At 49.3% G+C, this 18705-nt stretch overlaps 1 protein-coding gene across 2 annotated transcripts in view; it reads right to left on the bottom strand.

Annotated features, from left to right (window-relative positions):
- Positions 1-18705, bottom strand: part of MLXIP (MLX interacting protein) — a 183182-nt gene that overhangs the window by 27320 nt on the left and 137157 nt on the right. For both annotated transcript variants that reach the window (XM_082251487.1, XM_082251488.1), the window contains one exon: positions 1719-1840. In XM_082251487.1, coding sequence (XP_082107613.1) covers positions 1719-1840 — 122 coding nt within the window. The remainder of the gene's footprint in view (positions 1-1718; positions 1841-18705) is intronic.

Genomic DNA, 18705 nt, shown 5'->3' with positions numbered 1-18705 from the left:
AAGCCTATCCAACACAATGCATAACAGCGTGTGGGGTATATTAACCACTTCCATACCGCGCGATTTCTGGCTAGAAAATTACTCGGAACCCCCAAACATATATATTTTTTTAGCAGAGACCCTAGGGAAGAAAATGGCGGTCATTGCAACTTTTTATGTCACACAGTATTTGCGCAGAAATTTTTCAAATGCGTTTTTTAAAAAAAAAAAAAACTTTTATGAAATAAAAAAAAAAAAACAGTAAAAAGGTAACCCCAATTTTTGTATAATGTGAAAGATGATGTTACGCCGAGTAAACAGATACCCAACATGTCGCGCCTTAAAATTGCACACACTTGTGGAATGACGCCAAACTTCGGTACTTAAAAATCTCTATAGACAACGCTTTAAAATTTTTTACAGGTTACCTTACCAGTTTAGAGCTATAGTGGAGGTCTTGGGGCTAGAATTGTTGCTCTCGCCCTAACATTCGTGACGATACCTCACATGTATGGATTGAAGGCCATTTACATATGTGGCCGCGACAAACACATGTGTTCGCTTCCGTGTGCGAGGAGGCTGGGAGGGGGGGCACTTTATTTTTTTATTGTTTATTGTTACACTTTCCCTTTAACCACTTCAATACAGGGCACTTTCACCCCCTTCCTGCCCAGGCCAATTTTCCGCTTTTAGCGCTGTTGCATTTTGAATGGCAATTTAGGTTATAAAATTTTGTAAATACCGTAGATGTTTTTTTCCTGCACTGATGAGGCCGCACTGATGATGAGGAGGCACTGATGGGGTGGCACCAATATGCACCACTAATGGGCACTGATAGGCAATAATGGGCATTCTTGGGCGGCATTGATAAATTGCAATGATGGGCAGCTCTTATGGGGTGGACACTGAAAGGGTCCCTGAGCCCTGATTGCCATCCCTGGTGGCCATGGGTGGGCAATCCCTGGTGGCTCTAGTGGCACCCCCCCCCCCCCCCAAGGGTGTGCACTGGTAATCAATGCTCTGATTACCAGCACAGTCCCCCCGTCAGGCTGGCCGCAGATCGGCTCTCCTCTACTCATGCCTGTCAGGCACGAACTGAGGAAAGCCGATCAACGGCACTTCATATTAACTATGTGCTATGTGACCAGCTGTGATTGGACACAGCTGGTCACATGGTAAAGAGCCTACCGATGCGGTGTGTAACGATCTCGGTTATTCAGCCGAGATCAGTGCAGTATTGCAAACTGCCAGGCCGGGCATGGCCTCCAAGAGTGGGACTTGCCGGGACAGTCTCTATGGTGACACTCCGGCCGATGGCCGATTCCTTCTCCAGCTCACGGGCGAGCTGGTAGAAGCACCAGAGGGCGGTGGGAGCGGGATATCCCCTTCCACCGCCTGTAAGAACGATCAAGCGGCTGAACAGCCGCTATGATTCTTCTTAAGGTGAAAGGAATCACCGGCTGAAAAAAAATTATATCTGAATGATGCCTGCAGCTGCAGGCATCATTCAGATATCCCCACTCAAAGCCTGGACATCCTAGGATGTCCAGCGGTAAGGAAGTGGTTAAATAGAATGCTTGCCTGTTGGTGGGAATGGGCCCCAAGACTGACTGCTCTGCACACTTTTTTTTCGTACCAATTACATTTCTTGAAAACGATCATTGACAGAAATGTTTTTTTCTGCAAGGAAGTGTTTTATATTAATCTGTTTTAATACTACTAATAATTCAGTTACTTACCCTTGCAAGGCCTGCTGGTGCAATCACAACACTGGACTGAGTAATTCTTGGTGCCAGCATGGTGTCCGACTTGAGGGAGGCTGGAGATACTATCACAGCTTGAGTCTGACCTGAAAACGATGCTGAAAGACAAATTGAGTGAAGGTCAAAGTGTAAGGTGCAACAAAATACACAAACATGTACACAAAGAAAGTAAAATGAATAAAATAGCTGCTGTGGTACATCAGGTTTTTCTATATGCATCAAGTGGAAGCTTTTTTTAAAATCTTGCATCAAAAAATAAAAAAAACAAAAACAAATCAACGCTCTAAGAATATGGGTAGAGCAATACAAACCCCTAATACCATTTTGTCCCCAAATACTGGAGTTAACCATCGCTATATTAGACAATATCCTATGTGTACCATTAATGTTTATACCTTGGAAACATCTCAGCGCTGACTAGAAGCCCAGGAAAGTGGTGCAAGAATGTGTTACAATTCTTTAAAGTGCCTGCTTAGAAGGACTGACATTCCTGGCCAAATCACCACTTTTTATTTTGTTGTTAAAAATAAAGATCTATGAATTTGGGGAGCTAAAGAGGCAATAAAGATGTAGGCTATTATTTTATTAGGCAGATACCGCTGTAGATTTTGAGGGAAAAAAACACACAGAACACAGATTCCATCAAAGCTCTCAGGAACCGGCTGAGATTCGAACTGTACCAAGTTGATCGATCAACTTGGGTACAACCAGCCTGCCAGATTTACTTGCAATTATCACTAGCAGCTGCCATAGCTGCTAGAAATAATCATGGTCTTCTCACGGTGGGGACAGCTTTACCTGCCACCCATCCACCACGTGAGACCATTCACAATGCACAGCACTGCTTGCACATGCGCAGTTGGGACGCTGTTAAGCCACAAGCTGTCACAGGTGCCCAGGGTTAAGATGTCGGCGCATGGAACCCATAGGCTAGTGAAGAACTAGCCCGGGTAATACCCGCGCTGGGGCATGGGACAGGTGAGTGGCTGTTTATTAAAAGTTTTTTTTTGTAGCTGCTGACTTACATTTTACATAGACTGAAGCTCCTCTAAACAAAAAAAAAAAAAAAAAAAGGATATAGTGTATATAAGAAAACTGGATTTTTGACTTACCATAAAATCCCTTCTCTGAAGTTCATTGACAGACGCAGCTCCATATTATTCTTAACCATTGGGTTATGCTGCCCCCTACAGGAGTAGGACACTAGGTAGGAGAAAAACGTTACCATGCCTATAGGGCAGTCCCTGAAGGCATACACCCACTCACTCTTCTATAGGATTCAGTTTTGTTGCTAGTAGTGTCAGAAGTATGAAACCCCATCCCACTCAGAAATAGAGGGGTGGGTGCTGAGTCTGCCAATGAACTTCAGAGAAAAGGATTTTACAGTAAGTCAAAAATCCAGTTTTCTCCATCGTTCATTGACAGACGCAGCTCCATATTCTTTATCATTGGGACGTCCCAAAGCAGTATTTGCATGACGGGTGGGAAAACAATGCAGAGAAAGAATGCAACTCACCAAAGACTAAACTTAGCCAACCAGGTAACATGGAGCTCAACCAGGAACAACTGGAGCTTACCTAGAAACAACATACACCCTGAAAGAAAAAAATTGTTCTTTTAAACAGCAGCTGGCAAAACCTTGCAACCAAAAGAAGCATCAGGGGATGCCAACACATCTATATAGCATTTAGTGAACGTGTGTACAGATGACCAAGCTGCCGCCTTGCAAACTTGTATTACTGACACCTGATGGCGAAAGGCCCAAGAGGCACTCAGGGAAAGGTGGAACCTGACCCTTAGTTATTATGCCTATACCACCGTCTGCCTGATCCATCTAGATATGGTCGCAGCAGACGCAGCCAATCCCTTCCGAGGTCCTTCTGGTAGGACAAAAGGAGAGTCCGATTTCCCGAAAGACTCAGTAACCACCAGGCAAACCCTAATTGCCCGAACCACAGCCAAAGAATGCAAGGCAATCTCCTTGGGCTTAGGACAGAGTGAAGGACACTCTGAGGGCAGAGGTAATAGTCACCAAAAAGGCCACCTTCTGTGACAGTGTAAGCAGAGGAATATCCTTAAGTTTTCAAAGGGAGGTATTTGAAGAACAGACCGTACCAAGTAAAGATCCCACGGAGGTAACGGGGACCGTATCGGGAGGAGCCACATGATAAACTCCCTGGATAAAAGTGCGAATCAATGAATGCGTAGCTATAGGGCGTTGAAAAAACACCGCCAAAGCCGACACCTGACCTTTAATAGTACCAAAGGCCAACCGCTGCTCAACCCCTCTTTGCAGGAAAGCAAATATCCTAGCCACTGAAAAAGAGCGTGGATGCACCTTAATCGTCGATTCACACCATGAGATGTACGATTTCCACGTACGATGATAATCTTCCTGGAGGTATATTTTCTATCCTTCAACAGAGTAGGAACCACTGAGTCAGAAAGACCCCTATCCTTCAATACCTGGCTTTCAACAGCCACACCGTTAAAGCCAGAGACTAAAGCAGGAAGGAAGATCGGCCCTTGAGACCGCAGATCTTCCCTGAGAGGAAGTCTCCAAGGAGCATCGGCGACCAACCTTACCAGATCTGCATACCAAGACCGGCAAGGCCAGTCCAGGGCCACCAGAATAACCGGAATCCCTTCCACCTCTATTCAGCATAGAAGCCTCGGCAGAAGTTTCAGTGGAAGAAATGCATAGATCAGCCGATACCGACCCCAAGAAGCCACCAGTGCGTCTGTGGCATCGGCCAGAGGATCTTGAGACCTGGCTACAAACCTCTGCACCTTCTCGTTGAGCCAAGAAACTAACAGCTCTACGTCAGGTGTCCCCCACCAGACACACAACAGGTGAAATACCTCCGGGTGCAGGGACCATTCCCCCTGATCCAACACCTAACGACTCAAGTAATCCGCCTGCCAGTTCTCCACTCCGGGTATATGCACGCCGGAGAGGGTTAGAAACAAAATCTTCTGCCCATTTTAGGATATCGGCCACCTTCCGGGCCGCCAGAACTCTTGGTGCCCCCTTGATTGACGCAAGTCACGGCCGTGGCATTGTCTGTTTGAATCCGAACTGTAAAATTCTGCAGAGGATTTGTCCAGTGACTCAAGCAAAGCTTTATCGCTCTGAGTTCCGGAATATTGATCGGAAGTCTGGACTCTTTCAGAGTCCAGGTCCTCTAGACACACAGCTTTCCAAGTACTCCCCCACCCCAGCTGGACAGGCTGACATCCATGGATACCACGGTCCAATACAATGGAAGGAAGGGCTTGCCCTGACGCAGGGCCAAGGAATGGAGCCGCCACAGAAGAGCACTTCTTGCGTTTTGACTCAACCAAATCAGACTGTCCAAAGATTTTGGATCCTTGTTCCACTTGACAAGAATACCCCTTTGCAGTGGTCTCGTATGTAACTGGGCAAACGGAACTGCCCCGAGGGTAGACACCATCAGGCCTAGAGCTTGCACACAAGTCGCAATATAACAGCAACCGAATCGCCCTCTGCAACTTTTGCAGCTTTTCCAGGGGAAGAAACACCCTTGCAGAGTCCAGAATCCGTCCCAGATAAACCATTTTGGAGGCTGGGACCAGATGCAGATTTTCTGAAATTGATGGTCCAACCAACCCTTGCAGAGTCTGTACAGTGATTGACAGACATCCCACCAGAACTGAGTGGGAGTCTGCTCTTAAGAGATCGTCCAGGTACCCTAGTACCGCAATCCCCCGCTGTCACAGTAATGCCTATACTGGAGCCAACACATTGCTGAAGACCCTGGGGGTAGAGGCAAGACCAAAGGGTAACGCAACAAATTGATAATGTTCCACTCCTACAGCGAAGCGAAGAAAACGCTGGTGTCCAGCGTAAATAGGGGTGTGCAGATATGCGTCCTCAATATCGATAGAGGCCAAAAAGTCCCCTTGGTGTAGGAACGTCAATACTGCACGAATGGACTCCATTAGAAACCTCTGTACCCGCACAAAGCGATTCAGAGCCTTAAAGTCCAGAACTGGACGCAATATCCCTTCTTTCCTGGGAACAGTAAACAGGTTTGAACAAAACCCTTGAAAGCATTCCTGAGAGGGAACTGGCACAATCACCCTTTGCGACAGCAGATCTTGTACCGCCTCTTGTAGATCACTTAACGGATCTGAAGATAGGCGTAGTTAGATGGGAAGAATCTGTCTGACGGTTGGGACCTGAATTCGATCTTGTAACCCGATCTTAGCAGCTTGTGGGCCCATTTGTCCTGAATCAAGGAGGTCCTTGCTTCCGGACAGAAAACGAAGACGTCCCCCCACCCCAGATATGGGTGAGGGGCGGATGCCCATCCACTGCTCTATCACCCCGGTCACCAGCTTAAACAGCCTGGTCAACAGCTCGGTCAGCCAGCCGCAAGTAGGCTGCAAAGCCGCGGCCTAAATTTGGGGCCCGAGTCGGTCGAGAGTCCGCCGTCAGCAGCTCGGTTAGGAGCTCAGACAGCCTGGTCAGTTACGCAGACAGCCAGCTCCATCAGCCAAGAGTAGGCCGCAAGCCGCTCCCTCAATTTATTGCCAGATCTAACTGCGTGAGGCATCCACCGTTCAGCTCGGTCAGGCACTCGGTCAGCTTGGTAAGGTACCCGAACAGCTGCAAATAGGCCGCAAAGCCAAGGACTACATTTTTGGCCCGACCCAGACACGTGAAGTGCAGACCCGTGGATGAAGACGCATCCCCTCCCTCCCCCAAGCCTATAACCACAGCAGGGAGCCCAAAGGACATCCCTGTCCCAGTCACTAAGCCCCAGGGGGCTGGGAATTTGCTCAAAGACCCCCCTGTGTGATCAGGACAGCCCAGTCAGCAACAACCGCATCCACCCCCCCTAACTGGAGCAAGTGGCAAAGCCAGCTCCTACCTAATCCCGGGATGGGGGGCATGTGGGTAGTTTGGGGCCAAAAGACCACAGTGACTGTTAAAAGACCTGGGGGAAAGGAGGGGAACCCAGGGGTCCAACCATCCCAAGGAGGGGGAACCACGTCCACCCCGAGACCGCAAGAGCTATGGGGGGGGGGGGAACACTAGTTACCACACCAATGACAATCAGACTACCGCTCCACTCGGGGTGGGGGTGCTGACGGTCAACGCTGTGACTCAGGCCAAACCAGGTCGTGCACGTCCTGGCGAGGTGTTTCACTCGCGGGCCAGGCCCCGTCTATTGGGGTTCTGTAGTTGAGACCTAGTGCGGAGCTATACCCTGCACACGCTCGCTGGCCGGACTGGGTATCAGACTGGATATCCTAGATCCTTAAGGTCTCCCAGTCCGGCCACCGAGCGTGTGCAGGGTTGATTGCAGTTCTCTCAGTAACATAACTAGCTAAAAAAATTAAAATTAACAAAGTTCTCTTTATAATAAAAAAAAAAAAAAAAAAAAAAAAAAAAAAACAACCCAGGAAATAGGTCCTACTCCTAAACTAGGCAGAAACAACGGAATCCTTTAGCAAATTGAGTGGGTGTATGCCTTCAGGGACTGCCCCATAGGCGTGGTAAAGTTTTTTTCCTGCCTAGTGTCCTACTCCTGTAGGGGGCAGCATAACCCAACGGTTAAGAAGAATATGGAGCTGCGTCTGTCAATATATAATAAAATATTTACAAAAATGTGAGGGGTGTACTCACTGTAGGTCAGTGGTCCTCAACTACAGTCCTCAGAGCCCACTAACAGGCCAGATTTTAAGTATTACCTTGGGGAGATGCAGACTAGAGTACTGCAATCACTGAGCAGCAAATTATATCACCTGGGATGTATTTCAGTTATCTTGCAAACCTGGCCTGTTAGTGGGCCCTGAGGACCAGGGTTGAGGACCACTGCTGTAGGTCATCAAATGCTGGCCATAGAATGGCCCTGTCTCTGGCTCATGTGGGAACATCCAACGCACTGTTTAAAGGCATTTTGGAAATGTGCCCCCTAAATGTACGCATGTGTGTGCGATTCAAAGAGGAGTTTGGGGCGGGAAGTGTAAATGGAGATTGCGCCACAGAAGTGCAGGCCTGATATTGAAGGTTTTAGAGGGTTACTAAGCCCAGGACCCTGCATTCACTATATTTGGTCTCACACAGTACACAGAACATGGAAATGCAATTATTTTAGTAAATCTAAACTGCTAAACACCTTTTTGCATCAGCAGTATATAGCAGTCTTGTGACTTCTATCAGTGCCTGGTTAAAGCTTGTAAAAGGAGTTTTCATACTGCACTTGCTGTTCTATCAGGACGCAGGACCGCTGACCCTCTGTCTAGACAGTGCTGATTGGCCCTGTGCTGATCACATGCACTCTCCCAAGAAAAAAAAAAAACGCTCTAGCAATACACACCATACTGAGCATGTGCAGCCTGGCTTCAGTAACTGTCTTATGTGGACATGTTATGGGGACAATGCAAGAAGAGGAGGATCTGTGCATTCAGGATGAAACAGCCTTTTACACAATGCAGAGGATTAATGCAGGAGGAATAACCCCTTAGGCTCCACAGTGAGTATAACCAGCATGCTTTACTGCATATACAGACTGATTTTACTGTTGTGAGTTTAGTAAAAACTTTAAGAAGAAGCTGTGTGACAAACGAGGCACGGGGATCCTCCAAGAAGTTCAGATAGATCTGGTATAGATGGGTGGATTCTACTGATACATTGGAGAGAGAGGTGGATATGTGAGATACAAACAATAGCCCTGAGAGGAAGGGAATATGCTTAAAAGGATCTGGGTAGGAATTCTGGTATTGCCCAATGGACGGAATATAGGGGGGGTGGGTTTCCTCCCCTGGACTAGTCTTACATTTTGAAATACTTTTGTTTTGGGATGGAAGACGAGGTTCTGTTTTGAAGTTTCAGCATACGGTTATTGGTTATTACAGGAGATGGTACAAAAAAAAAATAAAAAAAAAAAAAGAATTTTTGTAAAATCTTACCTGTAAAATTCCTTTCTCCGAGTCCTCCGACAGTCGCCGCCTCTTCATATTCGTCACTAATGGGGGTTATTGACCTTTGCTCCGTAGGAGTAGCTAGGCAACAGAATATATCAAAGCTTTTAGCATATCCCACCCCCAGGGGGTGGTCCCCTCAGTCCATACCTCCCTGCTTCCTGCATTTCCAACTCAGTTTCAGTAGCATAGCAGTAGAGTACATAAACCCCAAAAGAGGGGCGGGGGCGGCGACTGTCGGAGGACTCAGAGAAAGGAATTTTACAGGTAAGATTTTACAAAAATTCCGTTTTCTCTTACGTCCTCCTACAGTCGCCGCCTCTTCATATTCGTCACTAATGGGGACGTCCCATAGCAGTGTAGACATGAGGGGTGGGGAAAAAAGCAGCCGCGCCTAAAGCAACGCAGTACCCACATCAGAGAAAGGAACCTTACCAAAGTAAGAGAACCAACTGGGCAACAGGAAAAAACGTGCTCAACAGGAGCAACAACCCAGGAAAAAACAAGTAACCTAGGGGTAAAAACACCCCAACAGCCAAGGGCCCAAACAAGGGACCCTAAGGCACCGCCGCACTAAGAACTTTACGGCCAAAGGAAGCATCTGCCGATGCCTGAACATCCACTTTGTAAAATTTTGAGAAGGTGTGAATGGACGACCAAGTCGCCGCCTTACACACCTGGGCCACAGAAGCCTGATGACGATAGGCCCAAGACGTACTCAGAGACCTGGTAGAGTGCACCTTCACAGGAAAAGGAGGAACCTTCCCCTTCAAAGCATAGGCTTGCACAATGGTCTGTCTGATCCATTTGGCGATGGTCGCAGCCGACACCGCTATGCCCTTCCGAGGTCCCTCAGGAAGGACAAAGAGAGAATCCGACTTGCGAAAGGATTTAGTTGATGACAGGTAAACCCTGATCGCCCTAACAACATCCAAGGAATGCAAAGCCACCTCCTTCGGATGCTTAGGCTTCGCGCAAAGCGAAGGCAGAACAATATCCTCATTGAGGTGAAATTCCGAGATCCTCTTCGGAAGAAAAGACGGGTTAGGTCGCAAGACCACCTTATCCAAGTGAATCACCAAATACGGAGATTTGCAGGACAAGGCCGCCAGCTCCGACACCCTGCGAGCCGAAGTGATCGCCACCAAGAAGGCAACCTTCTTGGACAACAGAGACAACGAGATCTCCCTGATATTTTCAAAAGGAGCATGTTGCAACACGGACAGAACAAGGTTCAAATCCCATGGAGGCACAGGCTCCCTCCTAGGAGGGACCAAATGTCGCACCCCTTGAACAAAGGTGCTAACCAAAGAGTTAGACGCCACAGGGCGTTGAAAGAACGGCCAGCGCAGAAATCTGACCCTTAATCGTGGCCAACGCCAAACGCTGGTCCACGCCCGTTTGAAGGAAAGCCAACACTCTCGACACCGAGTACGAGCGAGGGAAATACCCCCTGGACTCACACCAGGCAAAGTAAGCCTTCCAAGTACGGTAGTAAATCTTCCCCGAAGAGGCCTTCCTAGCCTTGATCAAAGTGGGAATGACCTCAGGGGAAAGACCCCTATCCTTCAGGACCTGGCTTTCAACAGCCAGGCCGTTAAAGCCAGCGACTGTAAAGCAGGATGGAATATCGGTCCTTGAGACAGGAGATCTTCTCGAAGTGGCAGACGCCACGGAGCGTCGACCGCCAAATTCACGAGATCTGCATACTAAGACCGGCGAGGCCAGTCCGGTGCCACCAGAATCACCGGGGACTGGAGCCACCACAAAAGACCCCTTCGGGTGAGATGGCTCAACGACAGCCGCAGATCCAGAGATTGCGGATGCCCATCCCACTTGGCTAGGACCTCCGCCTGAAGCTCCCGTGTGTGAAACTGGGCGAAGGGAATCGCCTCGAAGGCCGAAACCATCAATCCCAGACACCTCATACACATCCGGAGGGACGAGCACTGATTGTCCCTGAGGGACCTGACTTCGCACTGAAGTGTCCGAAGCTTGTCTTCCGGCAGGAAGACCTTTGCTTGAACACAGTCCAGAATCATCCCCAGGTAGGGAAGACGAACCGACGGACACAACGTTAAATTTGGAAAATTTATCGTCCAGCCGAATTCCTGCAGTCTGCATCGTGATGGACAGGTCGTTCACCAGGCCCTGACTGGTCGCGGACCGAATCAGGATATCGTCCAGATACCCCAGGACAGAAATGCCCTGGGCCCTCAATAAGGCCAGAACCGGCGCAAGCACCTTGGTGAAAACCCGCGGAGCCGAAGCGAGACCAAAGGGCAACGCCACGAATTGATAATGATCCTCCGCAATGGCAAATCGAAGGTACCTCTGGTGACCCTCGAAAATGGGGATGTGAAGGTATGCATCCTTCAAGTCGATGGAGGCCATGAATTCCCCCGGAACCAGGGCAGCCACCACTGATCACAGGGATTCCATGCGGAACTTGCGAACCCGCACAAAGCGGTTCAGAGCTTTCAAGTCCAGAATCGGACGTACCTTGCCCTCCTTTCTGGGCACAGTGAACAGATTGGAATAGAACCCCCGAAATCTGTCCCGATGAGGCACCGGAACCACCACTCCCTGGGCCCGCAGGTCCCGCACCGCCAGGTGCAGATCCTGCAAGCGCTCCGGAGTCAGCTGAAGGTTTGAGGGGAAAAATCTGCTCGCCGGCCGAGAGAGAAACTCGATCTTGTATCCAGATCGAACGATTTCCTGAACCCACCTGTCCCGAACGCGGTCCAGCCAGGGTCGAAGAAAACCGAGCAAACGTCCCCCCACCCCAGAAATGGGTGAGGGCGCCCCTTCAGGCCGCATTGTTATGGGCAGCGGATCCGGACTGGCCGGACTTCTGCTTACCCGTCCACGGCTTCTTCTGGGAGCCTTGGCCTTTGAAGGGCTTGCCCTTATAGTGCGACCGAAAGGCACGAAAGGACCCCTGAGAGGGCCTAAATGAGGCATTCTTACCACGAACAAACTTATTCTTGTGAGATTGGGGCAAGAGAGTGCCTTTACCCCCAGAAATACCCTTTATCAGAGTATCCAAAGATTCGCCAAAAAGGCGAGATCCCGCGTAGGGCAAATTAGCTAAAGTCTTGCGGGAAGATTGGTCAACAGACCAACATTTCAGCCATATCAGGCGACGGTTCAAGACCGCCACACTAGAAAGACGCGCAGCCAAAGGGACTAAATCCAAGTCCGCATCACACAAATACATGACACCCTGATGAATCTGATCCACCATAGCCAAAGTTGTCGGCGGGGCAGAGTCAGCCACCAGAGTGCGCCTGAGCACCTGCGTCCAATCCGCAATAGCCTGGGCTCCCATAATGGAAGCAAAAATAGGCTTCAGCATAGAGCCAGCAACCGTATAAGCATGACGGGCCAGAGATTCCAACCTCCTGTCCGTCGGGTCCTCAGCAGGGATCGCAGTTGATTTATTCAAAATCGCCACCGCGTGATCCACCTGAGGCGGCACACACCAATGCTCATCAGTAGCTGGTGTAAAGGGATAACGCAGCTTGAACCTACTCGGCACAGCAAAAGGCTTCTTTAAATTGCGCCATTGCTCATCAACCGCGCGCTGAAATTCCGTAGAGCAAGGAAAAACCTGCGATGTTTTGCGTTTCCTTTGCGTCCCATAAGAGGACATCAAAGCAGGAGGACATGGTTCATCCTGCAAATGCAGCATTTGTTTGATAGAAGCAACCAACTCATCCATGAGTGCAAGCTCTTCAGACGAGCCAGGGGGAGAATTATCAACCCCTTCCACCTCAGCCTCCCCGTCAGACCCCACAAGGTCTAGGGATGAGTGAGACCCCGAGAAGGGCACTCCAGCCATAGCAGCCCCATCGCCCTCTGAATCAGAGGAAATAGACACCCTGGGCCGTTTTGTGGATCGATCAGCCACCAGCATCTGCACTTAAGCAGCTAAGTTTGTCACAATAGTGGCCAGATCAGCCCCCCTTGGGGGAAGCAGCAGCCCCTTGGCCCCCCACCAAGGTGGGAGGAAACTTGCAATCCTGAGAATCCATGCCCCAGCAAAATAAGTAATAAAGGGGTACTGTCCCTTTAAGATCGCGGCGAGCGTAGCCCACCGCACCCACTGAATACACCGACCCCCACAGGGACAAGAAACTGGGCAAGGAATACAGGAAAAAAGGAAATATAAAAACCTGGAGAGATCACACAGGCTGCTGCACCGATCGCTGTCCCAGAGCAAAAGGAAGTGATGCAAGACTGACCGCCCCTATGAAGCCTATGCAAGGCTACACAAACATGGCCGCTCGGTTGAGGAATCCTTGGGCAAATAGAACATGGCGCCGACATGTGGCCTGATCGATCGCCGATCAAAATGGCGGCGTTTGGCGCCAAAAACGCCGTACATTACCTCACAGGACCTGCCACCATGATTTTGCCTCAAAAAAATGGCGGATCGCCGCAGCAATCACCGCACAGCATGCCTAAAATCTGACTGCTTCACTATGACACCCAGCAGAGCGGGAGAGCCCCCCCCTTCACAGCCCACACACAGGCAGCAAGTCCACACAGGAACTGACAGGGAGCACAGCAGCCACACAGACATGCAGGGTCACACAGTCCCAGACTGACACCCAAATAGACAGGTCCCCACATAGAGTTACACTTACCAGTCCGGATGGCGTGGGGAGCCTGCTCCAGCGACCAAACCGCTGCACTGACAGGGAGTGTCGCAAGCATGACGCAGCGGAACTGCGGTGCGAAACCGCAATGGCGTCCAGTGAGGTAGCCACCTCACCGATAGCATCCCTGCAGCGAACAGGGATGGGTCGTTCAATGTGCCAGGGCAAAACCTAAGCTGAACGCTCAATGGCAGGCTGGGAAGCCCCTGGCCCTGAGCCCTGGGATCCAGGGTGGCCAGACTGAGACCCAGCTCCGCACGATCATCTTCATCAGAAGAAACTAACGCTGAAAATAAACAGCTAAGTAAAAGAAAGAGAAAAAACTTCAAATAAAATCAAAAAGAGAAAAGAAGCTGAGACTAAGAGCCCCAGCACAGGAACAGCCCAACCTACTCCTGAGCTAGGCATTAGAAACTGAGTTGGAAATGCAGGAAGCAGGGAGGTATGGACTGAGGGGACCACCCCCTGTTGGTGGGATATGCTAAAAGCTTTGATATTAATATATTCTGTTGCCTAACTACTCCTACGGAGCAAAGGTCAATAACCCCCATTAGTGACGAATATGAAGAGGCGGCGACTGTCGGAGGACGTAAGAGAAAAAAGGGTATCCTCAATCTGTGACAATGGTGTTAAACATGGTATTATTGGGTGGCTATGTGAGAGGGAAACTTGCTATCCCATGGATAATGATTACGACTACTGTTTTTGTGTATGCCTTTTGATAACTTTCTATATGAGATATGTACTATCTATTCTGATACTATTTGTGAGCTTGTGTTGAATAATAATGCTTTCCAAAAAAAAAAAAAAAAAAAAAAATGGATTTTTGACTTACCGGAAAATCCTTCTCTTAAGTTGATTGACGGACGCAGTTCTCTCCGATTCATATCAGTAGGGTTATACTGCCCCCTACAGGAGTAGGGCACTAGGCAGAAAAAAAAAGTTCTGGCTACGCCTATGGGCAGTCCCAGAGGGTACCCCCTCTCTCTTTCTGCATAGGATGTAAATTTTGTATCAAAGCAGTGTCAGAAAGTAACAGCAACCCCACTCAAAATAGAGAGGCGGGTACTGCGTCCGTCAATGAACTTAAAGCGGAGTTCCAGCCATTTACTCACCTGTCCAACGGTGCAGCGATGCGGCCTCCGGAAGCCTCGATCCTCTCCCTCGGCATCACTGCTGTGGGCACCCGGCTGTTACAGTTTGCGGCTTCACAGCCGGGTACCCACTGCGCATGCGCGAGTCGCGCTGCGCACCGTGATTGGCCGGCAATCTTCTGGGACCTCTGACGTGTCCCAGAAGATTGCAGGGAGGGAGGGGGAGAGGAGAACTTCCGCTCAGGGCGCCGCGGCGCTCCGAGCGGAAGTGGGAGCGGGTACCTGTCAAAACTAGGTACCCGCTCCCCCCCCCAAAAAATGACATGCCAAATGTGGCATGTCGGGGGGTCAGGACTCCCTAAAGCGGAAGTTCCACTTTTGGGTGGAACTCCGCTTTAAGAGAAAAGGATTTTACGGTAAGTCAAAAATCCAGTTTTCTCTATCATTGACAGACAGCGCTCTCTGATTCATATCAGACGTTCCAAAGCAATGCCATAAAATGAGGGGTGGGAACAGCAGAAAAGTCCCCAAGGCTAAACATAGCGAACCAGGCAATATAGGACTCAGAACAAAAGATGAGGCACACCTGAAACAAACAGTAAACACCCTCAAGGAAGGCCAAAAGCCGTCCAAACAGCAGCCAGCAAAAAACCTTGCGGCCAAAAAGAGGCATCTGCAGATGGCAGCACATCCACCTTATAAAACGTGGTAAAGGTGTGAACAAACGACCAGGTAGTCGACTTGCAACCTGAAGCACAGATGCCTGTATGGCGAAAAGCCCAGGAAGCACTAGGCGCCCGAGTAGAAAGCACTGAAACAGGGAAAGGTAGGACCTGACCCCTAATTGAAGAAGCCTGCACCATCGACTGTCCGATCCACCTGGAAACAGTCGCAGCAGACGCAGGCAGCCCTGTTCTTGGGCCATCTGTGAGCACAGAGCGAACCCGACTTACGGGAAGACTCAGTAGTCGCCAAGTACACCTCAAGTGCTCAAACTCTAACCAGAGTATGCAGTGCACATTCCGTAGGATGAGGGGACTTAGGACACAAGATGGCAATACAATGTCCTCGTGCAAGTGAACACTAGAAACCACCTTCGGAGGGAAGGACGGATCCTGACAAAGTACCAACTGGCCCCACGAACCAACATATAGGGAGAACGACAGGACAAAGTCGCCAGCGCCGACACCCTGCGTGCAGAGTGACAGCAACCAAGAAGGCCACCTTCTGTAATAAGGTAGGCAGGGGATACCCTCAATACTCGCAAAAGGAGGGTCTTGAAGATCCGACTGCACCAAATCAAGGTCCCCAGTTGGTGAGGGAGGTCGCACCAGAAGAACCAAGTGTGGCACCCCCTGGAAGAAATTACGGACCAGGGAGCGGGCGGCCAACGGCTTTTGGAAAAAAATTGCCAAAGCCGAAACCTGATCCTTGACAGTACTCAAGGCTAACTTTTGATCAACTCCCCGTTGAAGGAAGCCAAGATACGGCCACCGAGTAAGAGCGAGGGGGAGCCCAAGGAGACTCACACCACGCAATACACAACTTTCTCATATGATTTTTCCCACGCTTTACGCAGGGTGGGGATCACTGAAGCAGACAATCCTCTGGTCCTTCAACAGCCAAGCCAGCAAGCCAGTGATCGTAAAGCCAGACGGAAGATTGGCCCCGGAGATAATAAACCCTCAAACAATTTTTTGGAAAACAAAAACACTTTTTTGCATTTAAAATAAGCAGTAAAGTTAGCCCAATTGTGAAAGAGGAAAAAAAGTTACGCCAAGAAAAATTGATACCAAACATGTCATGCTTCAAAATGGCGCCTGCTCGTGGAGTGGCGACAAACTTTGGTACTTCAAAATCTCCATAGGCAACGCTTTAAAAATTTGTACAGGTTACAAGTTTAGAGTTACAGAGGAGGTCTAGGGCTAGAAATATTGCTCTCGCTCCAACAATCGTAACGATACTTCACGTGTGGTTTGAACATCGTTTACGTACGTGGGCGCGACTTGCGTATGCGTTCGCTTCTATGTGCAAGCTCGGTGGGACAGGGTGCTTTCAATTTGTTTTTCTTATTTTACCTTTATTTTTCATTTTTTCACTGTCCCTTTAACCTCCCTACCGGTATTCCCGAGTGTGGCTCGGGGTTAAATAGTGCACCAAAAGTGGTACCCCGAGCCACACTCAGGATTATCCCAGAATCAAACTCACCTTCCCCTGCGATTCCTCACCGTCCTTCAGCCATCCTCCCGCTGTCCTCAGCCGCTGCCAGCACCTGTTTTCCGGGTTCCCTTCCCTGCGTGCGTTGCGACGCAGGGGGTGGAACCGGCGGCAAATTAAAAAATGTAAATAAACCAAATGACATGATACAAAGTTGTTATCCTAACGGATTACACTGTAAATGGTGAAATGGCATGATACAGTGTAATCCGTTAGGATCACAACTTTGTATCATGTCATTTGGTGTATTTACATTTTTGAAATTACCGCCGGTTCCACCCCTCGGCGTTGCGACGCTCACAGGGAAGGGAGCCGGAAGAAAGGTGCCGGTGTAACGTTAGAAAACCATACCCCTTGAGAAATCTATACCCACGTCACTTCCTGTCAGGAACAGCTGAGCAGCGTAGCAGTGCGCATGCTCAAAGCCCCGGATACATCATTGAACAGCTGAGGAGCTGACAAGTGCGCATGCTCGGAGGGTATGGATTTTTCACGGTAGTGTGTGTAACGTTACACTTGCGGTGGGCACATTAAAACAGCTGGGCTGCAACATGAGCCATCCCCGCTCCTATCCCTGTCATTTCCGTGATCTCGGCTAATAAATATAAAAGCGGCGGCGGGTGTATGAAATCTAAATGAGGGAGATCTCAGCTCAGGGATCCGCTTTTATATTAGCCGAGATCAGGGAAGTGAAAGGGATAGGAGCGGAGATGACTCATGTTGCAGAGGAGCACTTGTCAGGCCCTCAGCTGTTCAATGACGTAGGTGCAGACGTAGGTGCACCGGAAGTGACGAGGGTATGGATTTTTTACGGGTATGGTTTTTTCACGGAACACCGGCATTAGCCGAGCACACAGGAGGACAGCGGGAGGATGGCTGGAGGATGGCTGGAGGACGGCAGGGGATTGCAGGGGGAAGGCGAGTTTTATTGTGGGGTAATCCTGAGTGTGGCTCGGGGTTACTGCTTTTGGTACTCTATATTAACCCCGAGCGACACTCGGGAATACCGCTAGAGAGGTTATTATAATTTATGATTTTGTGTTTCAAACTTTATCATACCCGGGATGTCTACTAGACTTGTTTGGACAGATTTAAGTGGGTATTATTATTAGAATTACAGGCCTAAAATATAAAAAAACATTTCCATGCAAAACAATGTACCACTTTTAGCACAAAAAATCAGGTCTTCTCTAATGTGAGATCCGGGGTCAAAAAAAGACCTCAGATCTCACATCTACCCCTTGGAAAAAAAAAAGGCCGTTTGGAGGAAGAGACGTCGCTCCAGTCCTCCAAGGCCAAAGAGTCGAGTGGGAGCCATCCTGCCCTCACGCGACTTCCTGCCTAGGACTACAACGGACCGGATCGTTTTCACGCTACCAACAGGTACGCAGGGAAAAGGACCAGGAAGCGGCAGGAGGGGGGGTTTGCACCTCTCCTGCCGCCCATAAAAGTGATCCCGTGGCGAATCTCCCACTGGGACCACTTATGTGACAGCCGGCCGTGTAAAAAAATAGTCTCTTTCTTCCATTCGAACCCACCATCATGGGCAAGACCATAGAGCTGTCAAAGGATGTCAGGGACAGGACTGTAGACCTGCACAAGAATGGGCTACAAGACCGTCAGTAAGAGACTTGGTGAGAAGGAGACAACTGTTAGGGTGATTATTCGCAAATGGAAAAAAATACAAAATAACCATCAATCGCCCTATGTCCGGAGCACCATGCAAGATTTTGCGTCATGGGGTAAGGATGATCATGAGAAAAGTATGGGATTAGCCCGAACTACACGGGAGGAGCCTGTGAATGATCTCAAGGCAGTTGGGACCACAGTCAAACAAAGCATTGGTAACAATAGGACACCATGGATTGAAATCCTGCAGCGCCCGTAATGTCACCCTCCTTAAGAAGGCACATCTGAAGTTTGCCAATGAACAGCTAAATGATTCAGAGGATCAGGAGAAAGTGCTGTGGTCAGATGAGACCAAAATTAAGCTCTTTGGCATTAACTTGACTCGCCGTGTTTGAAGGGAAAAAA

The sequence above is a fragment of the Pelophylax lessonae genome (assembly GCF_965119305.1).
Source record: "Pelophylax lessonae genome assembly, chromosome: 1".
NCBI classification, from domain to species: Eukaryota; Metazoa; Chordata; class Amphibia; order Anura; family Ranidae; genus Pelophylax; species Pelophylax lessonae.
This window is presented reverse-complemented; position numbering and strand designations above follow the sequence as displayed.